At 37.2% G+C, this 26,533-nt stretch overlaps 5 protein-coding genes and 1 long non-coding RNA gene across 12 annotated transcripts; 4 read left to right on the top strand and 2 right to left on the bottom strand.

The window, feature by feature from the left end:
* Positions 1–1,973: 1,973 nt before the first annotated feature.
* Positions 1,974–4,066, top strand: LOC106407304. Its single transcript, XM_048760190.1, has 7 exons — positions 1,974–2,178; positions 2,258–2,359; positions 2,435–2,549; positions 2,989–3,104; positions 3,249–3,431; positions 3,513–3,655; positions 3,766–4,066. The coding sequence occupies exons 1-7, from the start codon at positions 2,057–2,059 to the stop codon at positions 3,945–3,947; spliced, it is 963 nt and encodes a 320-aa protein (XP_048616147.1). The 5' UTR covers positions 1,974–2,056; the 3' UTR covers positions 3,948–4,066.
* A 273-nt stretch (positions 4,067–4,339) lies between these two features.
* LOC106409103 lies at positions 4,340–5,260 on the bottom strand. The gene is made up of 2 exons (XM_013849786.2): positions 5,009–5,260; positions 4,340–4,741 (listed from the first exon to the last, which is right to left on the bottom strand). Exons 1-2 carry the CDS (start codon positions 5,152–5,154, stop codon positions 4,621–4,623), a joined length of 267 nt encoding a protein of 88 aa, XP_013705240.2. The 5' UTR covers positions 5,155–5,260; the 3' UTR covers positions 4,340–4,620.
* A 117-nt stretch (positions 5,261–5,377) lies between these two features.
* On the top strand, positions 5,378–6,814 carry LOC106426204 (protein CDI). The gene is made up of 2 exons (XM_013866920.3): positions 5,378–5,620; positions 5,853–6,814. The coding sequence occupies exon 2, from the start codon at positions 5,868–5,870 to the stop codon at positions 6,627–6,629; it is 762 nt and encodes a 253-aa protein (XP_013722374.1). The 5' UTR covers positions 5,378–5,620; positions 5,853–5,867; the 3' UTR covers positions 6,630–6,814.
* A 6,398-nt stretch (positions 6,815–13,212) lies between these two features.
* On the top strand, positions 13,213–14,006 carry LOC106426210 (protein DELETION OF SUV3 SUPPRESSOR 1(I)). 2 transcript variants are annotated; one of them, XM_013866924.3, is made up of 3 exons: positions 13,213–13,306; positions 13,378–13,493; positions 13,715–14,006. In XM_013866924.3, exons 2-3 carry the CDS (start codon positions 13,403–13,405, stop codon positions 13,837–13,839), a joined length of 216 nt encoding a protein of 71 aa, XP_013722378.1. In that variant the 5' UTR covers positions 13,213–13,306; positions 13,378–13,402; the 3' UTR covers positions 13,840–14,006. The 2 variants fall into 2 exon arrangements, with proteins under 2 accessions (XP_013722378.1, XP_013722377.1); XM_013866923.3 differs by having other exon boundaries at positions 13,272–13,493.
* Positions 14,007–14,514: 508 nt separating this feature from the next.
* Positions 14,515–16,685, bottom strand: LOC106426282 (YTH domain-containing protein ECT3). Of its 6 annotated transcripts, none has more exons than XM_048760189.1 (7): positions 16,520–16,685; positions 16,251–16,330; positions 15,980–16,162; positions 15,422–15,901; positions 15,127–15,339; positions 14,901–15,047; positions 14,515–14,826 (listed from the first exon to the last, which is right to left on the bottom strand). In XM_048760189.1, exons 1-7 carry the CDS (start codon positions 16,545–16,547, stop codon positions 14,692–14,694), a joined length of 1,266 nt encoding a protein of 421 aa, XP_048616146.1. In that variant the 5' UTR covers positions 16,548–16,685; the 3' UTR covers positions 14,515–14,691. The 6 variants fall into 6 exon arrangements, with proteins under 6 accessions (XP_048616146.1, XP_013722459.1, XP_013722458.1 ...); XM_013867005.3 differs by having other exon boundaries at positions 14,515–14,829; positions 16,520–16,684; XM_013867004.3 differs by having other exon boundaries at positions 14,515–14,829; positions 15,980–16,165; positions 16,520–16,680.
* Positions 16,686–21,757: 5,072 nt separating this feature from the next.
* LOC125588636 lies at positions 21,758–23,369 on the top strand. The gene is made up of 2 exons (XR_007324766.1): positions 21,758–23,049; positions 23,161–23,369. It is a non-coding gene; the product is annotated as an uncharacterized LOC125588636 (long non-coding RNA).
* The last annotated feature ends 3,164 nt before the right edge of the window (positions 23,370–26,533 follow it).

Here is a 26,533-nt window from a genome sequence, read left to right as displayed (position 1 = left end):
TGATAAACAATAATGTGTGTGTTGTACCATATAACAATTGTAGGCTGCTCTTTATTCTAAGTCAATGAAATCTGGACGAGGTCCTGAAGATGTAGGAAACGAACCCCGTTAACAAATTCGGTGTGTTTTACTTTTTGCACTTATTTTTCGTCGCCTCATCTGCACTAACACACTTTAAGCACAAAATAAGAATTTTCATAAGTGTTATCAAGACTTATCAAGCGAGACGTACTTGTAGATGCTTAAGCTCGAATAATTTTAGGGTATTCTAAAATCCTATTATGAAGACCATCCACATCTAAAAAGTCTCAATAACCTCTAGGAATTATCCCTATACCAGTTTTGAGATTTTTGAGATGAGACTTCAATTCAATACCTAACCAAGATATAAAATTAAAAAAATTAAGATATTTGAGGCAGCAACCACCTTCTTTGCTTTCGCTATATTTTGTAAGGATAATACCCTCTCTATTTCAATATGTAAGTAGTTTTAGTAAAAAATGATAATATTAAACTTTTGAAAAATTAGCATTTAATATATAAGTTCTACCAATAATAAAAAACATGGATTATTATATTAGTCACATAATATCTAATAAATGCAAAAATTGTTTTGGATTATGTAAACACCTTATAGTGTGAAACAAATATTTTTTTTGCTAAAATATATATTGAAACAGATGGATTATTGACTTTGGAAGTGATAAAAACTAGTCATGTGGTCTTTGATGCTTCTTTTCTGAAGTTTTGTATTTTTAAGTTATCCATCTAAGTGGTGAGATGGTAAACAAGCAAGATATATTTCTCTTTTAGCAAGTATAGGCACTCGTGTTTCAAAAAAAAGCGCTAGTATAGGCAGGCCTAAGTGTTGGTATTTAGAGGTTGATTAATCCGGATTCTTAATTTGGGGTTCTTAACTCATGATTTGACACTTTTTTATACATTTCGGCTAAGAGTCGGCTTTTATATATCTTATTTGAGAGACGGTTCTTAGATTTTCTTAGTTAAAAGCTAAAACCGATTTTTAGCTGAAACTAAGAACTTCATCCTAAGAGTTCGGGTTAATCATGGCCTTAGGTTTTTTCCGTCTCTGATGACATATTCTCCTCTACCAGATTACTGGTGCGCCTTTGCTACTTGCTTGACTTATTTTGGATCTGAGCATTTTACCCGGACCCGAAGATCCGAACCGGAACCGATCCAAAAATATAGGTTCGGGTCCGGGTCCTGGCCCATGCTAAAGTACTTATTGGATCTTTTTTTTGGATCCGCGGGTCTTGGCTCGGGTGCGGGTCCTACCCGAGACCCGTTCAGGTACCCGAAGTACCTGCAAAAAATTGTATATATTAGGTATATTTGGATGATTGAGTATATTTTTGGTATTTTAGATTTTTTTAAAAGTTTCGGGTTTTCGGGTATAATTGTAGGTTTCAGGTAAAATTTTAGATTCTTAGAAAATATAATTCGGGTATGTTTTGGGTTTTCAGGTCTGATTTTGGATATTTTCGGGTATTTTTGCGGGTTTTCGGGTATTTTTAGAGTTTTCGGGTCCAATTCGGATATATCGAATCCTTTTCGGGTCATAAATACCCGAACCGACCCGGATCCAAAATATATCCGAAAATTATGAGTATTTTACGGGTATTGAAATTATAGACTCGAACCAATCCGGATCCGACAAGACCCGATCCAAAACCGACCCGAAAAATTATAAGTACCTATATGAGTCTAAATTTATAGAATCTGAAAGATCCAGACCCGACAAGACCCGACCTGAACCCGATCCGAGGATCCAGATGCCCATGCCTAGAATAGAGGGAGTATTCAGCAAGATTAAAAAATATTGTTAATCATGGATAGCTCATTGTGATGAAGTGAGATTTGAATTTTAACAAGGTAAGTAGAATTGTTAGAAAAAAATGCTCGAATATATATTTTTTTGAAACACAAATGCTCAAACTTAAAATATCTAATCAAATGTGTTTGCTTTCTTTATCTTACTTTCAAAGCGTCTCTTCTTAATTTCCCCCAAGGAAAAAAGAAAAAGAAAAGAAGGATGTGGGCTGAGATCATCTGTGGTCTCGTAATCTACAAACTCGTCCGCCGTTTCTTCCACGACGACGAGATTTCCGATGACGACACCTTCGGTTCAACTGCTCTCTTCTCCGTCGCTCACAGGTGACCCTCTCTTTTAACCCACTTTGCTGATTCCCTTCATTGGTTCTTGATTATATTGGTTACAACTGAGAGTTTGCAGACTTGAGAAGCTTTATGGTGGAAAAGCTTATGTAGGGCTTCGTATTCCAGATGCAGACACTTCTTCTAGACAGGACATCGACCTTGTCCTCCTCACTAAAGGGTAACTTCTTATCTCTCTCTCTTTTATCTCTCTGTTCTCTGTGATATGTGTTGACTTCATATGTTTTTGTTTTAGACAAGTTGTGGTGATCGGAGTCAAGAATCTATCTGGGATTGTTACGATAACCAGCGATGGAAGCTGGGTTTGTGAAGCTGGGAAGCATCATACAACTCAGACTTACCCTGATCCTGTACGGCTGTGTAATGATTACAAAGACTATGGTTGTTGCTTTAGTAGATTATTATGAAATTAGTTTAGTGCTGATAAAACTGTTGCTTCTCGTCTCATGAACCCCTCTTTACACATTCATAGACAAGATTATATGTTTGAATTGAACGTTTAAGAAATCGCTAGCCGGCCGTTAGGCTCTATTTTTAAGCGCTTTATATATGATTATTGATTATCCGCGTGGCGCCTAGACCGATTTTTGAGCCCCTAGACCGATTTTTGAAAAATTTTATCTAGAAAAATCGTTTCATTTAGGTCCCGATTTACCGACTAGGCGGACGCCTAGATGCTGCCTAGACCGATTTTTAGAACACTTGATTCTATGCAAGAGCAAAGCTGACCTGCATCATCCATCTATGCAACTTTGTTTCTGACTCTAATAGATTTAAGGTTTTTCTCAGCTGGTTGATGTCAAAAAACAAGCTTCAGTTCTTGTATCATATCTTGAACAAAGGGGGGTCACTTTACTAGAAGGAAATCTGTCTTGCAAAGTTGTAATTCCCAATCCCAACTTTCGGTATATACTGTTATCTTTGCGACAGTCTGTATTTACATGTTTACAAACATCAATACTAGTTGCAGACCCTTTTGAAGTCTGTGGGCGTGTGACTATTTTACCCCCTAAATATATTATTCTTTGGTAAACTTGTGTTTATTTCAGTACAACGCATGCGTTTCCGAGTGAGGAGGTAATTACCTACGAAGAGTGGAAACATCTGAAACCAGTATCAAGGAGCACACTCTCTGGTTGGGTTAAAGGCGCATTTTGCACAGGAAAAGAGATGCATGAATCTTCGCATCAAAAACTTAACTTCATCCTTGCCACTGCACCAATGTGGGATAGGTAAGGAGAGATTTGGTTCTCCTGGATAAATTAGTTCTGTTCAGATAGTTTTTCTTTTTAAAAGGTTTGATTGTGATGCAGGGTGGAGCTTAAAGGTAGCAAGATTGTGTTAGGAGAGTTCCTTGAGTTCAAAGGAAAGCAGGAAGATACTTTGGCTCTGAAACAGATCAAGAGATCAAAAGTTGACCGTATCTCTATTCAGCAAACAAGCATGCTTGGATTCGGTAACTTTCTCTTTCTTTAAAGTTCAAAACAAAATTCATTTTCTTCTTCCATTTGCTTATATGTTTTACATTTTTAAAATCTTAATTTTTTTTTAAATTCGTGTTTGCAGCTCCGTCGAGGTTGCAGGTTCGTTACTCGTATAGGGACTACCGAAGTGAAGGGAGATCAGGATCAGAGTCGAAGGAAGTGACTGTAAGGTCGAGCACCGAGGTTTTGTTCCAGCCGCGAGACTCAACAAAGATTAAGAAATTCAAGCTCTCGTCCCTCCTCTCCATTTCACTAAGTGCCTGACTGTTCCATTAGAAAGACAGCAGAGAAAAGTTGTTCACACATATAAATTACATCTGAATTGAGTTTGTTAATAAGAGATATAACAACCTGTTTATGGAAAAGATATTTTTTCTGGTTTATTGTTATTACTTGACGTTGTACACCAATCTTTCATGCCAAAGAAGCACTGCTTTAAAAGTACAGTACCACTAGCCTCATGTCATCAGTCTTGTAAACTGTGGACTAAGTGAGGAACAATCAAACTGATCTCAAGTCCTTACCTAAATTGTACTTGATGCCTGGATTCATCATAGAGACCAAAAAGAAAAGAATTTCAGAAAACCTACTTTGTTTTTGTTTTGTTTTGTTTTTTAATTCTCACTTTAATAACACACCTAACAAGGCAATTTCACTTAGTTGTTTAATCCTTCATTGGAAAATTATCACAATTGAGAAAGAGACACTGTTTCAATCATTTGTAAAGATCAAAAGTACTCTGACACACAACAAAACTCATCGAAGCAAGCTTCAAGCTAAACAATTCACTCTGTGTACAACCCTGAAGGTGGTCCAAAGACAGTAACCACGCAGTATCACAAGCCAATTATTTCATTCCACGAGGTGAACACTATGGTACATGAGATTATTTACATGATGTTTATAGAAATTTAAAACACAGGCATAATGAAAGAGTTCAGTCGTCATATGAAATGTGAGGGGTGGTGACACAACCAGGTGCATTAGGATCCTCTGCACCGCAGCAATCGTAGAACTTGGCTGCATATGGTGGGTCTTCGGGTCCCAATTCATAGTACCTTCATTTGTCAATACCATCTTAATCAGGACAAGTTATAGCCACATAGCTAATAGTCCAAGTAAAGACAACATAACTCATATTTTATCTTACTTATAATAAACACACAAAGAATCAGATTAATACCCATTTGACCCTAATGATGAAACACATAAATCAACTTCCAAAACTCTTTCAACTGATCGAGAACAAGAGAATCAGTGTAACTAATTCGTCAAGCTGTTTTGGGATTTAAAAATTTCCATCAAACAAAGCGGATTTACAAAACCTTTTCTGGTCATCGTGGCGACGACAAACGAAGAAGGAAGGATGAAAACGGCAAGAGGAAGCGTTGTTCGAGGAGTCTCTGTAGCTTCCCTTGCACCTCCGGCACAACTTCTCCTCCATCTCCTTCGTCTTTCTCTCCATCTCCATTCTCGATCAACAACTCTTCCGACTCAATTCTAAATTTTCTTTTTTTTTTGGTCTACAACTCAAATGGACCCGGACCCGGTTCCGGTTAGGCTTATTAATTTCGGTTTATTCGGTGTTTTGTTTTACACCGACACCGAGTCAATACGCTGGTCAGCTCGAGTGTATCTCTTTGTATTCTGTGTGTTTTATATAAAAAATATACAAAATTAATTATTTTTTTAATTTTCGTCCACGGAGTCAAAACGACAATTAATAAAAAAGAAAGAAGGAATATTATATTATTAGCTAATTTATTTATACTCAAAGATTCATCACCTCCTCTCCTCCTCCGTCGGTCCAAATCTATGGTTTCCTAATTAAAAGAAAGAAACAAAGTAATTCTCAATAGAAAAACAGAGAAAAACCCGTTGGTCGATTCTTTTCGCTCTCTCCAAGCATTTACCACCTCGAACTCATCATTTTCCCGGTACATTGTTTCCTTCCTCAATCACTGCAATTTCATTGTCGATCTCTTGAATCTTTACATTTCCTGAATACTGATTTGTTATGGTTCTCATGACGATTCCGAATTTTTTTTTACTGTGAAAAATTCTTAGCTTAATGATATAGATCCAATAACTTCACGATTCTGCTCCCGCAAAATGCTTAGCGTATTGATATAAGAGATCTTAACTTTGCGAATGAAATCTAAAACGCAGATCCAAACAACACAAATGACAATGAGCAACGGATCCAACGGTTCAACCGAGAACAAACCATTCAGGATCTTCGTCGGTTACGATCCGCGCGAAGAACTCGCCTACCAAGTCTGCCGCCACTCCATCACCAAGCGTTCTTCAATCCCCGTATCGATCACTCCCATCGTCCAATCAGATCTCAGAAAGGCCGGCCTCTACTGGCGCGAAAGAAACCCCCTCGAGAGCACCGAGTTCTCCTTCACCCGCTTCCTCACCCCGCACCTCTCCAACTACCAAGGCTGGGCCATGTTCGTCGACTGCGACTTCCTCTACCTCGCCGACATCAAGGAGCTCGTCGATCTCATCGACGACAAATACGCAATCATGTGCGTTCAGCACGATTACACTCCCAAAGAGACGACCAAGATGGACGGCGCGGTGCAGACCGTGTACCCGAGGAAGAACTGGTCCTCCATGGTGCTTTACAACTGCGGACACCCGAAGAACAGGGCCCTGGATCCGGAGACTGTGAATACTCAGACGGGGGCCTTCCTCCATAGGTTCCAGTGGCTGGAGGATGAGGAGATTGGGTCTGTTCCTTTTGTTTGGAATTTTCTTGAAGGGCATAACTGTGTGGTTGAGGGCGATCTCCATACGAAGCCTAAGGCCGTGCATTATACTAGGGGTGGGCCTTGGTTTGATGCTTGGAAGGATTGCGAGTTTGCTGATCTCTGGCTCGCTGAGATGGATGAGTACGTCAAAGAGAAGAACAAGAAAGAGGCTGGTATCGCGAATTAAAAATAAGACGAAGAGGTGTGTTTTACGCGAATTAGTTATTTTGGCTTGGTCGATCACTACTCTGCATTTTTATTTACTCATACACTACTAATATTGAGGCCATATGAAATAATATCATATTGTTATAAAAATAACTTGTATTTTATTGTATCGCAGAAATTTAGATAAAGACAAAATTTTATACCCGTAGAAATTTTAACACTAATATAGGAAGAGAGAGTTTCTTATTATAGAGAGAGAAGAGATCGAGGCGTGATTACAAAGAAACGAAAACGTTCGTATATATAGAAAAAAATTTACTGTGCAAATAGTGCAGCGGGTCCCACATCTTTTTATATTTTCAAACATTACGGCTCCTCCTCCTTTCTTTGACTTTCGTAACACTCCCCCTTGGGGGCCGGTGTCACTATCCGCTCTCGCTTAACGTCTTTGTTGCCTCGTTAAAAACATTTCTCGTAAAACCCAATGGGAAAAACCATAGTAAGGTAAAAAGAGTACAACCACGTAAGCTCCTCCTCGAATGAACAGTCATAGATCCTTCTGATGGCGCATCCCAATGTTATGGATGTGTTTCCTGAATACCGAGGTAGGGAGTGATTTTGTGAAGAGGTCGGCTGCATTGTCGCATGATCGAACATATCTTACTTCAATCTCTTTATTATTCTCGAGCTCTTGAGTGTATGAGAAGAACTTCGGACGTATATGTTTGGTTCTATCGCTTTTGATATATCCTTCCTTCGTTTGAGCAACACATGCCGCGTTATCTTCATATAGAATAGTTGGCTCCGTATTTTCGTCAATCCCGCTGCTTGAACAGATGTGTCGGCTTATTGATCTTAGCCATACACATTCTCTACTTGCTTCATGGAGTGCAATGATCTCAGCGTGATTTGAAGAAGTAGCAACAAGTGTCTGCTTCTGAGAACGCCAAGATATGGCGGTGCCTCCAATTGTAAAAACATATCCTGTCTGGGATCGAGCTTTGTGTGGATCTGACAAATAACCTGCATCTGCAAAACCAATCATTTGACCTTTTGAACTTTTAGGATAAAACAAGCCTAAATCAGTTGTTCCTTGAAGGTAACGAAAGACATGTTTAATTCCATTCCAATGTCTTCGTGTAGGAGACGAACTGAATCTCGCTAAAAGATTAATGGCAAAAGATATGTCAGGTCGAGTACAATTTGCAAGATACATAAGAGCTCCAATTGCACTTAAATATGGAGTTTCAGGACCAAGTATTTCTTCATTTTCCTCAGATGGTCGAAACGGATCATTTTCAACATTAAGTGATCTAACGACCATCGGGGTGCTAAGAGGAGTTGCTTTATCCATGTTAAAGCGTTTCAATACTCGTTTGGTATATGTAGACTGGTGTACAAATATACCCTTTTGAGAATGCTCAATTTGTAATCCTAGACAATATTTTGTCTGCCCGAGATCTTTCATCTCAAATTCTCCTTTCAGATAGTTTGATGCCTTTTGGATTTCGTTTTGAGTTCCAATAATATTAAGATCATCAACGTACACCGCGATTATCACAAATCCGGATGTTGTTTTCTTTATGAAAACACAAGGGCATATAGGATCATTCGTGTATCCTTCTTTTGTTAAGTGTTCGCTGAGACGATTATACCACATTCGTCCAGATTGTTTTAACCCATATAATGATCTTTGCAATTTTATTGCACATAACTCTTTAGGTTTGGAACTTAACGTTTCTGGCATTTTAAATCCATCTGGGATTCTCATATAGATATCAGTATCTAATGATCCATATAAATATGCCGTAACGACATCCATGAGACGCATTTCTAAATTTTCATTGGCCGCTAGGCTCATCAGGAATCTAAATGTGATTGCGTCCATGACAGGAGAATAAGTTTCCTCATAATCAATTTCTGGCCTTTGAGAGAAACCTTGGGCTACGAGACGAGCTTTGTATCTTGTAATCTCGTTTTTCTCATTTCTTTTTCGGACAAACACCCATTTGTACCCAACAGGTTTTATATCTTTGGGTGTGAGCACAATAGGTCCGAATACGTTTCGTTTGTTAAGCGAATCTAGTTCGACTTGAATTGCATCTTTCCATTTTATCCAGTCATGTCTCTTTTGACATTCATATACAGACTTTGGTTCTGGATCTTCGTTTTCTTCATTTATTTCCTTTGCTAAAAGGTATGAGAAAACGTCATCAATATCATCCATCTCATTTCGTTTCCATATCTTTCCACTATAGATGTAATTGATAGAAATCTCATGATTTCCTTCAGATTCAAGATGCTTTATATTGTCGTTAGATTCACAATTTTCTTCGTCCCAAATATTTTCTGTTATTTTGGGAGTATCATGTTTTTCACATTCCTTACGTTTTCTAGGAAGTTTATCCTTTGAACCAATAGGTCTACCGCGCTTTAAACGTGTTCCTGATTCACGTGTATCAACTGCCGTTCCACCATTTTGTGGTATTTCAATACGAGCAGGAGTATTTGCAGCGGGTATATGTGATTTAGTTACCATTTTGGTATTAGCAAATGCATCAGGTAGCTGATTTGCTATATTTTGTAAATGCATGATACGTCGAACTTCTAGTTCTGACTGTTTTGTAGGAGGATCAAGGTGTAATAAAGATGGTACACTCCATTTGATCTCTTTTCCTACTTGTTTATTGTCTCCCCCTAGAGTTGGGAATTCTTTCTCATTGAAATGACAATCGGCAAATCGTGCCGTAAACACATCACCAGTTTGTGGTTCTAGGTATCTTATTATTGATGGAGAATCATAGCCAATATATATTCCCAACCGTCTTTGCGGTCCCATCTTTGTACGTTGTGGTGGTGCTATTGGAATATAAACCGCACAACCAAAGATTTTTAGATGAGAGATATTTGGTTCTTTTCCAAATGCTAACTGTAATGGGGAATATCTATGATATGCACTTGGTCTTATCCGAATTAGTGCTTCTGCATGCAAAATAGCATGTCCCCATACAGAGGTTGGGAGTTTTGATCTCATGATCAATGGCCTTGCAATTAGTTGCAGCCGTTTAATTAATGATTCTGCCAAACCATTTTGTGTATGAACATGAGCAACAGAATGCTCTACTTCAATCCCTGATACCATACAATAATCATTAAAAGCTTGGGATGTGAATTCACCAGCGTTATCTAATCTAACTCTTTTAATTGGATAATCTGAGAACTGTGCTCTTAATTTGATTATCTGAGTTAGAAATCTCGCAAATGCCATATTTCGAGATGATAACAAACAAACATGTGACCATCTACTCGATGCATCGATTAATACCATAAAGTAGTAGAATGGTCCACACGGTGGATGTATTGGTCCACAAATATCACCTTGGATTCTTTCCAAAAACTTTGGTGATTCTTTGTCAATTTTGGTTGGTGATGGTCTTATGATTAATTTCCCAAGAGCACACGCATCACATGTCATTTTATTACTTTGGTATATATCTTGGGTTTTTATTGAATGACCATGTGAGCTTTCAATGATTTTTCGCATCATTGTAGTGCCTGGGTGACCAAGACGATCATGCCATAATGTAACATCTTCTGGATTTCTTTTGATCACAAGATGTGATTCTATAGCATCAATATAAGTGTGATGCAATCCAGAAGGAAGTTCTGGAAATTTTTCCAGTACAAGGCCTTTGCCTGATTTTTCAGAAGTTATATATAGATACTTCTTTCCATTCTCAGTTGCAGACTGAGTGTTATACCCTTGACGGTATATATCTTTGAAACTCAACAAATTTCTCTTAGAATTTGGAGAATATAAGGCATTATCTATGGAAAACTTTGTTCCATTAGGCAACATAAAGTTTGCCTTGCCAATTCCTTCGATCAGGTCTGTAGGACCTGATATTGTGTTTACAGTCATTTTTACTGACTTTAAAGTAGAGAAATATCTTTTATCCTTCAGTATAGTGTGCGTTGTGCCACTATCTGGTATGCAAATTTCTCTACCAATTTGCTTAATTGTTGTTCCTTTTGCTTTCTTATCCATTTATTAGTTATTCTGAAATACAACATTATTCTGAAAGTGAAATACATAATATTTTATGGCATCAGTGGGCATTATTAAGCTTGATCAGTACAAGCACTTCAAATATTTTGATGAGTGGCCTCGTCGAAATCTCCCATAAAGTCAGAGGATTCGAGGTATGTCGATGTTGTACCCACAAGGTGTTCATTGAGATTTACTTCCTTTGCCTTGCCTTTAATAGATTCTTGGTACAATTGACATAGATGCCGAGGAGTTCGACATACTTGAGACCAGTGTCCCTTCGATCCACATCTGTAACAGACATTCTCATTTTTATGAGTAGGGTTTTCTTGGGTTTCTTTCCCTTTTACCCGATCATATCGATTCCATGTGTTGGATCCCCTTCCTCTTGGGTTGTTACTCCATTCATGGTTGCGGTTAAATCGATAACCACGACCACGACCAAAACCACGATTGTGACCACGGCCACGACCACGCCCACGATAGGAATAATTTCCTTTTTTCGGATTTTTTATATCCGCTGCATTTACCTCAGGAAATGCTTTGGTTCCCGTGGGTCGGGCATTGTGGTTTTTAATGAGGAGTTCATTATTTCTCTCCGCTATCATAAGCGCCACAACGAGTTCAGAGAACCTCGTATACCCACAATTTCTATATTGTTCTTGTAGAACATAATGATTTTTGTGGAACGTTTGGTAAGTTTTCTCGAGCATTTCTGCTTCCGAGACAGGCTTACCGCAATAATCTAATTGCACCGCTATTCTCAATATAGCGGAATTGTACGTTTCCACTTTTTCAAAATCTTGAAATCGTAGATTTTTCCACTCATCAAGTGCATGGGGGAGAGTAATTTTTCTTTGGTTATCAAACCTCTCCTTTAGAGCTTTCCAAAGATCTAAGGGATCTTTGGTTCTCGCATAATCATGCGTAAGATTTTCATCTAGATGCCTTCTCAGAAATATCACGGCTTTAGCCTTTTCATGAGAGGTTGATATATTGCCGTCTTTTATTGTTCCGAGTATTTCCTCGGAATCTAGATGAAGCTCCATGTTTGTAACCCATGCCGTGTAGTTTGTCCCAGTTACTTCCAATGCCGGAAACTGAAGTTTCTCGATTTTTGTCATTTGTATTTCTAAAGCACATAAATAAAAATTATTAGAATATTATTAATATTAAAAGGAACCGTTTACATTAATCATGCAAGCAATTACAAGGAGAAGCGATGTAAATAAAATTAAACCGATATTCATCTTAAATTCACTCGGAGTAAATTCTCCAACGAATAAACCATAAATAGAAACACAAATAAAATTGGCACATAAAAACAAAAGTGCGCGAATCATCTTTCTTGAAAAAATCGGAGGAGAGCGATTTGAAATTTTTTGAGAGAAGATGAAATGTTTTTGGATGAGGAAATGAAGTGAAAATGAGTTGTATTTATAGATGAAAATCACTGTTCATGACAGTCTGAAAATATCGTATTAAACAGTCAATCAAATCTATAAAATTTCATAAAATTAAAAATTATGGCAATGAAATATTTATGTTATGACAACAAATCATGCGACGGCTCAGCCGATCAATGCAGAATAATAAATAAATTATACGGCGGCTCAGCCGACCAATTAATAATAAACAGAATATAAGGCGGCTCGGCCGACCAATAAATAATAAACAGGATATAAGGTGGCTCGGCCGACCAATAAATAAATTAAATTACTAGTAAATGATATAGGCGGTATTCCGGCCATTATAACATGATATAAATAATAGTATAGACGGAATACCGACCATTATAACAGAGTATAAATGATACAAATAAATTTTACCGAATCGCAGAGTGATCGTGCTGATAACGTGTTATAAAAAGAACTTGTATTTTATTGTATCACAGGAATTTAGATAAGGGCAAAATTTTATACCCGTAGAAATTTTAATACTGATATAGGAAGAGAAAGTTTCTTATTATAGAGAGAAGAGATTGAGGCGTGATTACAAATGAACGAAAACGTTCGTATATATAGAAAGAAATTTACTGTGCAAATAGTGCAGCAGGTCCCACATCTTTTTATATTTTTCAAACATTACGGATTCTCCTCCTTTCTCTGGCTTTCGTAACACATATTCGTTTATTTGTTTTGTACCTTTGAATGACATTTTTATTTGTAATTGAACGAAGCATCTTATTTTTATAACTGACCTTCGGTAGCACTTCTTTTAATTGGTTTATGATAATCATTAGCTCAACATGTTTGAAACAAAGATTGATCGAGAATTTTCCACAGCAACCAAACCCATGGGAGGAGACTTGTGGTGATCCTATCAGTTTTGTGTAATTTGGATGATAACAAGTTATAGTTTTTATACAAAACTTATCAGAATACAACATTTGGTATAAGTTCAACATAACCAAGTTCAAATAATATCACAAAAGTAAAACAGGAAAAGAAAACTTGTAACAACTGAAAAATAAAAATACAAATACAAATCAACGCGTGCAAGAACCACTAATTAATGGGCTTAGCTTGTGAAGCCCACTGCTTAACTGCCCGTAATGGGCCTGATCCACGAAAGCCGGTCGCTTTAGACTCGTTGGTTATCGGAGAGAAACAAAATCGGCTTCGTTAATCTAAAATAGCTCTAGAGAGGTTAGGGTTACACGCTCCTTCCTCCTACTTTGGGGTCAATTTTACTGATCGAATTTTCGCGTGATTTATAGTTCTCAGGCTTGACGATCTGTAACTATGGCGGCAGAGCAGAAGGCGACGACTGAAGAAGTAAAGATGGATCTGTTCGAGGACGACGATGAGTTCGAGGAGTTTGAAATTAACGAAGGTGATATTTCTTTCTTAATTAGCTTTTAATTCTTCGATTTTGGCTTCTGGATAATCAGATTCAGCTTCTACTTATAAAGCAAAACTATGATTGTATGTGTAGATCTGATGAGTAGTGGTGGATCTATATGGTTAGTTGTAATATAGAATGGATCTTCAGGTTTCTTTGGCTATGGTTCTTTGTTCCTATCTAATCATCCTTTTATATATATGTTTGAGCAGATTGGGTTGAGAAAGAGGAAGTGAAGGAAGTAGGCCAGCAGTGGGAAGATGACTGGGATGATGATGATGTCAATGACGACTTCTCGCTTCAGCTGAGGAAGGAACTTGAGTCTGATAAGAAATGAATGAGCGAGCAGCTCTCAAGATTAAGATTGTTATTTGAATTGCATCCTTTTTTTTCATTGTTGCTTCTACTTTACAACCCTTTGCACATTTGTACTCTTGGATGCAAATTCCTCCCTATCTTTTAAGATGATGAATCTTATGTGCTAAATAGATGTTGGATTCTCTATTTTACTCTTTCCATTACTGACATGACATTTTGGTTTTCTCCTTTTCATTTTGATTACCATCTAGGGTTGTTTCTAGCTGTTTCGTGTTCTTGTCTAGGCAATCAGTTTGCTTTTGAGGTGTGAGCAGTCTCTATAGAGATTTTAGTTCTTGCAGGCGATTTTCGAAAACCAATCGTACCGGTTTGGTTTTGGTAGCTTAGATAGACTGGGAGCTTTCTTGAGACAGGCATATAAACCTTAATCCTTTGCTTAATAGTGCAAAGTTCTTTGGATGGCATTTTAGAATCATGGTGACAACTCAAATCTCTCAGGTTGGTTAGTAGTCTGGTTAATTGTCGTTTAGGTTCTAGTGTAAACCACAGGCTTAAAGTTCTGGCTCTGATGTTCAGACTTGTAATCACACCCGAACATGAGTTTGTAATGTGAGTTTGAAAACAAAATCTCCGATGACAAAAAAAAAGTGTACTCGCCTAACACTAGAATCGAAAAGATTCATAAAAGCAGCAATAAAGGAAAATAACCAACAGACTTTGAAATCACTTTTTATCTTCTAATTCAACAGCCAAACATAAAACATGTCTTGTGGGTTTTACTCAAAACTTCTAAGAAAGAGTGTGAGCAAATTTGGTGGGAGAAAACGGACAAAAAACCACCCAAGGTAAAGTAAGTAGCTTGCTGCTGCATTCAGCATGCGCTAGCAACTTCTGCAACGCCGTTTTGTGATATCTCTTCAACTACTTCTGGTATCATACTACTAGTCTCTTTGGTTTCCTTAGGCTCGTCTTTTGGTGTGGCTTTTTTGTCACTGGCAGCCAAAGCCTGCTGAAAGATGAACAATCTCCATCAGATATTATCTAAGACAAGGCACCACATAAGAGTTTTATTTTTTTAACCTGTTTCTTATACTCCTGGTGCTTCTTTTTCCCCTCTTTGATTATCTTTTCACGACTCTCATAGAAGACAAAATCATCGAGTATGCATGTCTTGCTCTCATGTTCCTTGAAAATCTTGATTACTTTGACCCCTTGCTCTACCTTTACCTGCACATTTAAAATCCACAGAGCCCAAATTTAAACTTCACATGACCGGGGAAGTGGAAGAAAAGGACCAGATTCTAACCTCTTGTGTATCACGGCTATTAGTAACAGGCTTGTTCTCATTATTCTCGAGAGTGATATGCCTCAAGGAACTATTAGGGATGTCTTTAACGATGTGCCACTTAACAGGGAAGCAACCAACCCACTTGTCCTGCTGCCAGTACTCCACAGTCTGGTTGAAATCAACTGGTCCCACCATCTCCGCTAATCCAACAAACTGCCCACTTGTGTTTACCTGTTCAAAAAATCATTCATTTTAATCAGATCGGAACAAACAAATCAAAATCCAAAAAGTCTTTTTTGCCATATTCACTTACAGAGAAGATGAGAAAAACAGGGCATGACTTGTCTTTAGCTTCATTATAAGCAGCGTTAAGCTTCTTGTTACCATTGGGAGTGCTGGACCACACATTATACTTGATGCTTTTGTGAACATCATCTTCACTGTACGATTTGATCACAAAGAGCTTCGCATTGGAGTAGTAGCTATCAGAGAAATCTTCCTTGTTGTACTCCTTTGAATCTGGAAGAGACACATCTTCCGGCGGCGCTGCTTTAACAGTCTCAGGCTGCCCGGTCTTGAAGCCCTTGGCTCTGGGACCTCTGTTCAGCTCGTTTAACCACTCGGCATTCTCTTTGCCATAGAGCCCGTAACCCTTTGTCTTGTATCCATTGTTGAACGCGTACCAGTTTGGAGTATACTTGTAAGTGCCATAACCATAAGTGTCATATCCATATCCACTCATGTAACTGTAAGGTCCATACATTGAGTACATGCTGTCCATGCCAGATCGTCCCTGATGCCATTAGATAAAATCCAAAATCTCAATAAAATAAATAAAGTTGGTTATTATGGAGACAGGTCAAGAAGATACCAGGTAGGGAGTGTTGTTGGTGGTCTTTCCAGAAGCATACGTCATGTCATAACCATATCTCGGGTACTGATACGCTTGAGGATAGTAGTAGCTACCATAAGAGCCTTTTTGAGCAGAGTAGTTGTTGTAACCAAGTTTCTTCTTGGTTGAGAAGCCGTTGTTACTGTTTCCGCCATACACATCCTGCTGCAAATATGAAATGGGTTTATTACCATTTTGTCCCTAGAATCTAAAATCAACTCGAGAGAGAGAGATGAATGAATGAATATACCTTATTATTCCCAGTGTTGTCAGTGACTTTGGCCATGGTTTCTTGATCAATTGACAGATTCTGCAGCAAATCTGCAGCTTCTGATATTACAAAAAAAAAAGGTAATGAAGGAATAACAATCAAGACATCAGATCTACTCTAGAATCAACAGAGAGTGGAGGGAAAGGGCTCTTTCTTGCAAGTAAAACCCTCTGAAAATGAAAATGAAAATGAAAATGAAAATAAATTACAACGGCGAGAAGCTAGGAATCAAACGTTAGAAAGGATACGATCGGAAGGAGAAATGGAAGTAGCCATGGCTGTCTCTGCTTTGTATCTGCGGCGGAAACTTGGAAGTGAAGAGGAAACAGCAAAAGCCCTAGCAAAATTTGCGGCTCGTGTTTATTATGTTTTTCACTTTTTATAGTGACCGCTTTATTTTCCATACTTTTAAGGGTTAATGAGTTGAATATACAAATTATGTGTTGAAATTAGATGTGTGTAAATTTTTAATTAATTTACGAATTTGTAGATTGCGTAAAAAGACAACTTTTACCTCGAGAGACACTTAACACCTAGGCCTGGCATTGGCTCAGGTTCGGGTCGGGTCATTGCGGGTCCGGATTCTTTGGATCTAAGAGTTTAGGACCCGATAGGATAATTTAAAATTTTCGGTTCGGGATCGGTTCGGGTCTTTTCGGGTCCGAGTCGGGTCTTAGATAGTTAGATCCAATATGACAATTAGAGTTTGTCGATTCGGATTCGGTTCGGTTACGGATCGGATTCGGTTCGGGTCATGTCGGATCCAACCCAAAAAAATACCTAAAACACACCGAAAATATTTAAATACTAAAAAAATATGAGAAATTTTATATAAAATCTGATGCAAAGACATAAATATATCCAAAATTGTATCTCATTGTCCGAATTATATTTTTGAAAATCTAAATTTTTATCCAGACCCAAAACTATACCCAAAAACTAAAATTTGAAACTTAAAAAAATATCCATAATACCAAAAATTAACTGAAGCATCCATATATACCTAATATATACTAGAAGTTTCGGGTTTTTGGGTATCCCACTCGGATCTCGGGTTCGGGTCGGATCGGGTCCAAGACCCGCGGGTCCTTCACAACAAGACCCAATAGGATATAAGGATCGGATGGGTTTCAGATCGGGTCAGGATTATTCAGACCGGTTTCGGGTTGGGTCTTGGGGTCTAGGTAAAATTCCCAGGCACCTCAGTTGGACAGATTTTGGGCAGCTAAATTGAGAGAAAGATATTTGGTTGATGTTAGTTTTTTGCATATTGAAGTTTTGAATGTATGGATAATAATACTAAATGATACGTGTGAGATTCAATAGTAATAAGATAAGTGTCATTCATTACTACACGTAAGAGATATTCATATCACCAAATAATACGACCAAATGAGTATTCTTAGGTCTAACCTTAACTACTAAGATGACAGAAAAAAATTTTTTACCAGTGGTGCAATGTCTTCTGGTTGGAATCCCTGACCTAGTTCAACACATTTATTCTTAAGCCATGCAGTAATATGGCCAACATCTTCCTTAATGGTGCCATGTTTCTCGTAGATCTCGAGAGGTAAGCTTCTGGTTCAGTAGCAGAATCAACCAAGACTTCAACATCCGTAGGGCTTAATAGACTGTCATTCACTATATCATATGGGTCGGAAGAGATAATACGCCCCTCACCAATGTTTCCATCTTCATCGGCCCAATCAATAATAAGACACCTCTTCAATGACTTTTTGTTCACACTCTGTTACATAGTCATGAGTTAAAATGTGACATTGAGAAGTTGTAAACAAATCATTGATGTAATATTAATGACTTACTCTAGCAGGTGAGTTTTCACCCACTTCATTTTCTTCTCCGACCTAGGTTTTCACTTTGGCAAGTTCAACTTTTAACTGATCCACCGTTTCCTGTAGTTCAATTTGCTTCTCTTGCATTTCGGATGTAGTCTTGTTCTTCAATTGGAAGCAAGCTAATTTTGTCTTACACATATTTCTGCCCATTAACGACAAGGATTATCAGATCCTAACAGTTGGACTAGTGTATCCTCATCTCTATCTTTAGCATATGATGGATTAGCACCATTAACAAGCTCAGCTGCCTTTTGCTTCACATCAGAAAACAAACGAATAACAAAAGCAACTTCCGTTATAGAAAACTCCCAACCAAAATCATGATAAGTAAATATTTGTTTTAAACTCACAATCTTCTCAGACGTATTTGTGTTGATAGGAGTTCCATCTTTTCTGGTACGTGACTTGACCCAAATTTTAAGCCTTGTCACCCCAGAAGAGTTTTCAGAACTATTTTTTCTAAAAAACAACAGGAAGAAATATTGTATATCTTAATATCCTCAACTAACCACTTAAAAGGAAACAACAGGAAGAACATATAAGAAATATTGTATGTCTTAATACTCTCCCGAAGCTACAGCCACATCTCGTATGAACTTTGTAGCCCCTCTCTAGTAAGCATGATCAACTCTATGGTTAAGAATCAAAAGGAAAAGCAAATAGACAACTTAATTAAGTCTCAAAAACCTACTGAAAAGTAACATATATGATTGAATTCATTTCCTGCTAATATGCACCCATGCTTTGTCCACCATTGTATGTTCTCACCTGAATTGAAACCTTTACTAACATAAAGAACCAAGTCAAAGTAAAATCAATCAAATTCAGAACACATAGCACAAAACATATCCGTAGATGATATCTCGATATATATAGACTCTCAATTCAAGCAAACAACTACGAAATCAATGTCAATCATGTAAAAGCAAACACAAAATCAAACATGCAAACACAAAATCAAACAATACAACTACGAAACATGATTAAAAGAAAGCAAACACGAAATAGAAAGAATTGAAGCAACGATACATAAGCTCGATTTGAGCTCAATACCGAGTCATACCTCGCAATTGAAGCAAGATTGCCTTTGGTGATGGAAATGGCGATGAATTTACGGTTGGGATAAGGGAATTAGGGTTTCGGATTTGTAGAATCGATCTCACTTTTTTTTAGGGTTCTAAGAGAAAAGAATGAAATGAGAGATATGAGAGAGGGGAAATTAGATCGAAGAGGGAAAATGCAAGATGAGAGAGGCAACTTTTCTGATTTTCACTAAGTGTGTCGCGAAAAATTAGATTTTAGCTTCCCGCTTACTAAAAATTTACCATAGCGTTAATCTAGTCGTGTTATAGAGTATGGAAATTTTATACGCATCTACGATAGCAGATCAGTAAAACGAGCTATCGTACTGTGCTATTTTTTTTCTTTTTGACAATGTGGACTTTTTTGTAGTGAAAAACTTATTAGTGTGTCCTCAATAAGACATGGATATGTAAGAAGACATGCCAACTAAGAGCAAATCAGACATTGACAGACAAGATCACAAAGCATCAAAACATCGTGGTTAGGCTATTAAGTCAGATATAACCCACAAAAATCAAAGTATATAATGGAGATGGAAATTTTGAACACCCTTTTTGATTCGAACAAATAGAAACAAGAAAAATAAAGTAATAGAAAATCAAAGCGTTGTGCTTGGCTCTTAAAGCCTAGAATACGAAGATGAGATCCAACTATACTCCCAACTTATACGTTGCATTCACCACCAAAACAAAGAAGAAGGGCAAAACTTTATTCCTCACCGATTTCGCTACTTATGACTCTGCTTAGGGCGACACCGGCTCCTCAGATGAACATACTCACTCAGGCTGATCTCTTATCCCTTCCCACCGGTTCACGTGAGTGCTACGATGACGATCTCGACAGATCTAAACGGTTTTCTTAGCTTTGGATATAGAAGGTATGTCTCGAGGATGGTGAAAAGAGGTGATGGTCTCAACGTAGACATGAAATCTGACAGAGATTCGGCCTGTCACGTGAGAATCGGAGAATCTACAAGCAGAGCAGACACCATCTTCCATTACGCTTCCTCTCAAACAGAAGTGTGATAGATCCATACAATTTTTTAGGGAAATTGTACTACATATACATAAAAATTTATTTTATTAGGTAAATGGGCATGGTACTGTGTAATTTTCATAATTCCAAGAATGACTTCATTGCTTCTTGCAAACATAACCCTACAAAACCTCCTACCTCTTTAGTCATCTTTTTTTTTTTTTCTGTTTCTGTTTCTCTTTCTCCCTTCTTTCTGATAAATTCTAACTTTCTCTAAAAAAAACTTCCACAGAACTGGATCCCCTCTCATATTCCTCTTCTATATGTGCAACCCAAAATCTATCTAAATTTATGTCTCATGTCCTCACCGCGAAACCAAGCTTCCCCCGTTGTGAAAAGACAAATCCGAGAGCGCGCCACCGTCTTCTCCAAGCCACGACTACCAAACTCCACCACCGAACTCTCCGTCATGCTTTGTAAATCAGGCAGCATTCAGCTCTGACCATCGACGACCTCCACCAGACTTTGATTCAACACCGCGTGGTTTTTCTTCCAAGTCACCTCCTCGCCGTGATCAACTCACCGTCGTGGCCGTGCTCATCGTCGGAATCAAGCTCGCCGTCAGATTCTGTAAAGAGAAAGCACGGTTCTCTCCAATGGTGGAGTTTAGAATATTTGCACATCTGGCCCTTGACCTTTTGGCTACTTACTCTTTGACCCCAACACTATTGATTGGGCAGGAATGTCCACTTGAATTAACTCCTGAACTTTCGATTGTGCAGTTTAACCCAAGCGAATATTTCCAAATTGCAGTCTTATTCCCTGAATTCTCCTCTTCTTTCGTTTCGTCCCGGATGTCCTTGATATCAAATGAATAACCCGCGATTTTTCTCCAAACTTTTCAAATGTGCACTTTAAACCCTATGATATGCAAATGAACACTCTAATGCAATATATACACTTAATATTCAGCTCAAAACACTAATATGATTAAGCAATAAATTCTAAAAACTATTAAAATAATGAGATATCACTACTATAGGATAAGAGCATATGCACTTGAACATCATATCAAAAGAATATGTAATGATTTATACATATTATTTACAGCCGGTTATTGAATAGTTTATTCGGTTATACAAAAAATTCATGGATTTACATACAATAATCGCTTTATTTGGTCATTTTTACAGTAGTAATTTTGTATTTTATATAATATCTGAAGACGTAATTATTGCTACTAACCTGTACAAAGCCCATATAACAATATTTTTCATATTTTTTCGTCATATTCTATCGTTATTATACCCAGATACGTAAGCTTTATATCCGGATTTCACATAATTAGAATCGAAATAAATCTTGTTAATATAATATACATCCGGTTACACGAACAAAACTTTTCATAATTTATTACGGTTATATAGTCAACACAACATATCACTCACCTTTACGATTTCCAAGTATATAGATGGAAGCTTGTGAGATACAAAATATCACATTTTTAGCGTTCGAAATGAATATGGTTATACGAGTTGGCGTAATATGTATGTGTCAGTCTTAATCTTCTTTTGTGCACAACGTGAATGTTAATCAGATATTAAATTTGGAATACCCTAAATTCAAATCCTAGACCCAAACCCTAAATCGAACTCCGAAACTTAGCCGCTATAGGTTTGGGTTTAAGGTTCACAGTTTGGATTTAGGGTCTAGAATTTACGTTTAGGGTATAGGGTTTGGGATTAGAGTTTACGGTTTATGGTGTAGGATTTGTTTTACGGTATACAGTTTGGGTTTACGATCTAGGATTTAAGTTTATGTCATATGATTTGGGTTTAGGGTTTACAGTTTGGGTTTATGGTCTACAATTTAGGTTTAAGGTTATACGGTTTGGGTTTAGGGTCTAGTATTTGGGTTTAGAGTTTAAGATTTGGGAGGGTTTGAGTTTAAAGTTTACGGTTTGGGTTTATGGTCTAGGATTTAAATTTAGGATTTAGGGTTTAGGGTTTAGGTTTAGAGTTTACGGTTTGGGTTTATGGTGTAAGATTTGAGTTTACGGTATACGGTTTGGGTTTTGGGTCTAGGATTTTGATTTAGAGTATATGATTTTGGTTTATATACTGTTTGGATTTATGGTCTAGAATTTATGTTTAAGGTTATACGGGTTGGGTTAGGGTGTAGTAATGGGATTTAGGGTATACGATTTGGGTTTATGGTCCGAGTAATATATTATAGTGCATTTAATGTTATTTAGCATCTCAATTAGTTCATTTTAATCACTTTAGATTGCATCTAGGTGTCTACATTGCATATATTTGTCCATTTATGTGCATAAGGGTTTGGAGAGTCCAATTAAAAGTTTTAGGCGATGTTAGAAGGTTATTTCTGCAAATCAGAAACAGTTGGGGCCAAGACGAAATAAGAAGAAAATACAGGGATCAATGATGCAAAAGACAGACTACACGCGGGTCTATATTGTCACAATTAAAAGCTAAGGGGCTAAATTAAGGATGTTTCTGCGCTTTAGAAAATCATGGGCCGTCTTGTAAAGAAGTAGAAGTTAAGGGACCTGTCTGGAAAATATTCTAAAATCCACCAATGAAAACAATGAGCTTTCTCTTTGTGTAATCTGAGGCTGATTCTGACGATGGCGATGGCGGAGACCACGGCTTGGAGATGAGAGCATGGCGCAGAGGAAGAAGCGACATCAATAGCTGAAATCTATCACACCAATTCGTGACGCCGAGAATGGAGCCGCGACGAAGACTTGACGCCATGGAAAAACATGTGGGTGTCATGAAAAGACAAAATAACCGGCAACGGGTAAATCAAATAGTTTCCAACCTCAACTAGAGGTTACTCATGTAATTTTCTCATTTCCTATCATATGGATCGTAGATTAATTTTAAAATATGCACACTTTACTAATTTCTATTCAAAATTTGTATATTCACCTAATTAACTTTTTTTTATAGGCTCAAAAACAAAGGAAGAGAGAAGAAGATGACAATAATAATGGAGTTTTGACAAATTTATTGCACTTTCTAACATAAAGATTTGCGTGAACTAGATAGCTATAGAATCTTCATTAATATTTTCTGGTCAGCGGGTAGAACGGTCAAGTCTATTTGCATATCTAGTTATAGGGTTATTACCACCATTTAGAAAGTACAACAGTAGCATATCCATCTACCTAATATAACTTTTTATCTTAGTTATCTACTGCAAATTTCCTTCATTTTATTTGACCACCGAAACGTCATATACTAAACAAGAATGTGATAAATGTGCTGTCATTAATTATGTCCAACTACATTGACCAATGTTCTCACTTCTCACTTCTCATTCGCAAACTTTATTTGTCTTGATCACTACTCCCCGTTTCATATTAAGTGTCGTTTTAGATAATTTTTTTGGTTACAAAATAAATGTCGTTTTCGATTTTCAATACAAAATTTATTTTTCTATTGGTTGAAATATGGTTAGGTATATAGGTAATAGTATTTTTTTATAGGAAATATACAAAATTAATTGTTTTCTTAATCCGTGTGCCGAAACCTAAAATGACACTTATAATGAAACAGAGGGAATATATAAGATGATTATTGCTATAAAAATGACACTGATCCATGTAGTTCAAAATGAATTTTTATCCGTAAAATATGTTATTAGTTCATTGGCATCACTGTACATGAGTGTCAATTGTGTCATCATCAATATTAGTGACTGCTGAAATTCACATGGCAGATCGAAACCGGTCTGTGTTCATATCTTTGGTTGTATCTCTCAACCAAAATAAAAAGGAGATTAAGATTGATGGACCTAACTAAAGGGAGTGTTCTTACAGTGGGTTATAATCTGATAGTGAAATTGATAATTGATAATTGACAATAAGACTCATTTTGGTGTATACTGTGTTTGTCTCTTTCAAATAATTGACGAATATCGACAAAACCATATATAGAGCCAATTAGGCTTCAGCCACTATTATGTTCATGCATGCTTTGTCTCTCCCATACGAGTCACTAGAAAAATTCGATCCATGGGTATATCAAGTAGACTATTATATTCATGCATACTTGACAGAAAATGTTTATTTTACGTTCTTAATTAAAATAAAAGAAAATGAATACAACATTTTTATCTCGATATTATGAAGTTCCGAAACCCGTAATCCTTAGAACCTAAAACTACAGTATGTATATTAGTTTCATCTTGGTAAACATCATTTCAGCTTATCATCCCTAGATTCTGCATATATATAGTGTTTTTTCCGATTGAGCTAACAACATCTGGTAAATGCAATTATAGATTTTGTTTATATCGCCCATAAGGACCTCAACACATACTTTTGCAAATATGGTCTAAATGCGGTTGCCACGGCTGTACCGCTCCAATCGGGGAAACCTAATCACCATTCGTAGCTAAAAATCTTGCAGTAAAATTGCACACACGTCATGTTAACAGTGAGAGGAAGAGAATCTCTCGCTTTCAAAGCGAATGCATTTAAGCAAATGAAGGACGTTGGGTTTGCATTCACGTAAGTAGATTGATGGGTTTCATATGATATTCCTTATGTGAAGTTGAAGAAAGAAAGTTGTAGAGCAACAACACAACAATGTGGACGACATTCCCAATTAAACCGAGCTGGACCACAAATGTGTCACGAGGTCCTGGTTTTAGCTTTTTACCGAGAACGGCAGGTTCACGAATAAAGCACCACACGGTCACGTGACAGACGAATCACACTAGAGAGGACGTAATCGAACACACAAGTACAACAACGATACCAAAGTTTGTCCGGTTTAAGAGCTGACTCAATATGAATTAAAGAAAACCGGATTTTGAAGTTTGAATCAACCAAATATCAAACCGTCAAGATTACAGGAATAACCGAACATGTATTGGAGATGAAACTGTGCCTTCCACTAGACAAAACAAAAGAAGGAACAAGTTTTTAAGGGATGCAACGAAAAAAAACACAAGCTGGTGAAGATGCAAAACTGTTTTTTTTTTGGCAGAGCAGCATCAGTTAATCTTTGCATTTGAGAAGTCCATCTCTGGATTCTGCGGGCAAAGAATCAAAGAGAAGAAAGTTCTCGACGTGTTTTTTCCGACCGCGAACGCTATCAGGGACTCGATCAGATCCAAGTAAGTCTTTAGCGACCCAACGACGCACGTAATCAACGAATACAATCCTACCCAAAGCATTTCTTATGGGATTTGCGTCAACAGAAGGGCTCAAGAAGTCGGTTTCCTTGAAGGAAACATTCCTCGTCTCAAGGTAGACAGATCTCCATCGGTTGGAGAGGGCACAGGTTTGAACACATTCCTTGAAAGACAAGCATGAAGTGATGAGGACCAAAAGAACATCTGGTAGATTTGATATTATGTCTGCTTGATCACTCGAATCCATTGTGGTAATCAAGAAAAAATGGAGAATTTTGAAAGAAAAGCTAAAGGTGTTTGCGGATTTGTATCTGATATGTTAGATGCTACAGAGAGTACTTATATATACACTCTCGATAGGGTTGCATGATAGGGTTCTGTGATGATCTGAGAGGTGTCTCCAGAACAAAATTTCTATAAGTGGTATATTTTGAATATCAAAACCTATCTTTAACCTCCTGAGCCAACAGTTTGCATGACCTGAGAGTATAGATTTACAATTCTAGTTTTTCATAAATCTTTTATTATTATTATTATTTTTTTCATAAATCAATGAACTCTACAAGAAAACATATTTTTTACTAGGGCAGTATTCGTTGTAAATTCGTCGTAAACGGGGTGTTACGACGAATTAACGTCGAAAGACGTTTCGTTGTTAAACGTCCGTCGTAACGGAGGTTTCGTCGTAAACGAATCGTTACGTTTACGACGAAATATATTCCTCGTAAAGCGCAGGGAAAGGATTCGTCGTAAACGCCACGTAAGTCTTCGTCGTAAAGCCCACATAATTATTTCGATGTAAAGCACACATAAATACTTTCGTTGTAAATCACTCGTAAACATTTCGATGTAAAACCGTCGTAAATATTTTGATGTTAATCACTCGTAAACATTCGATGTAAACTCCATGTAATGTTTACGAGGAGTTTACATCGTTTCTTATTATATTATTATTAATTAGTATATAATAGATTTTAATTTATATTTAATATTCAGAATTTAAAATAATTTAAATTTTAAAACGAAATATGAAATTGGAAAACATATTTTAAAAAGTCATACAATAATATTTAAATTCATAATACAAACAGAAAATAAAAAAAACTACATATTGTCGAAGTAGTTGGTGGGGTTGCTCGGCTGTTGACGGGTTGGATCGGACTCTTGGGGATCTCGTGG

Source organism: Brassica napus, chromosome C6 (genome assembly GCF_020379485.1).
Source record: "Brassica napus cultivar Da-Ae chromosome C6, Da-Ae, whole genome shotgun sequence".
In the NCBI taxonomy this organism is placed as follows: Eukaryota; Viridiplantae; Streptophyta; class Magnoliopsida; order Brassicales; family Brassicaceae; genus Brassica; species Brassica napus.
Note: the sequence above shows the minus strand (reverse complement) of the source record. Positions and strands in the feature narration are given on the sequence as shown.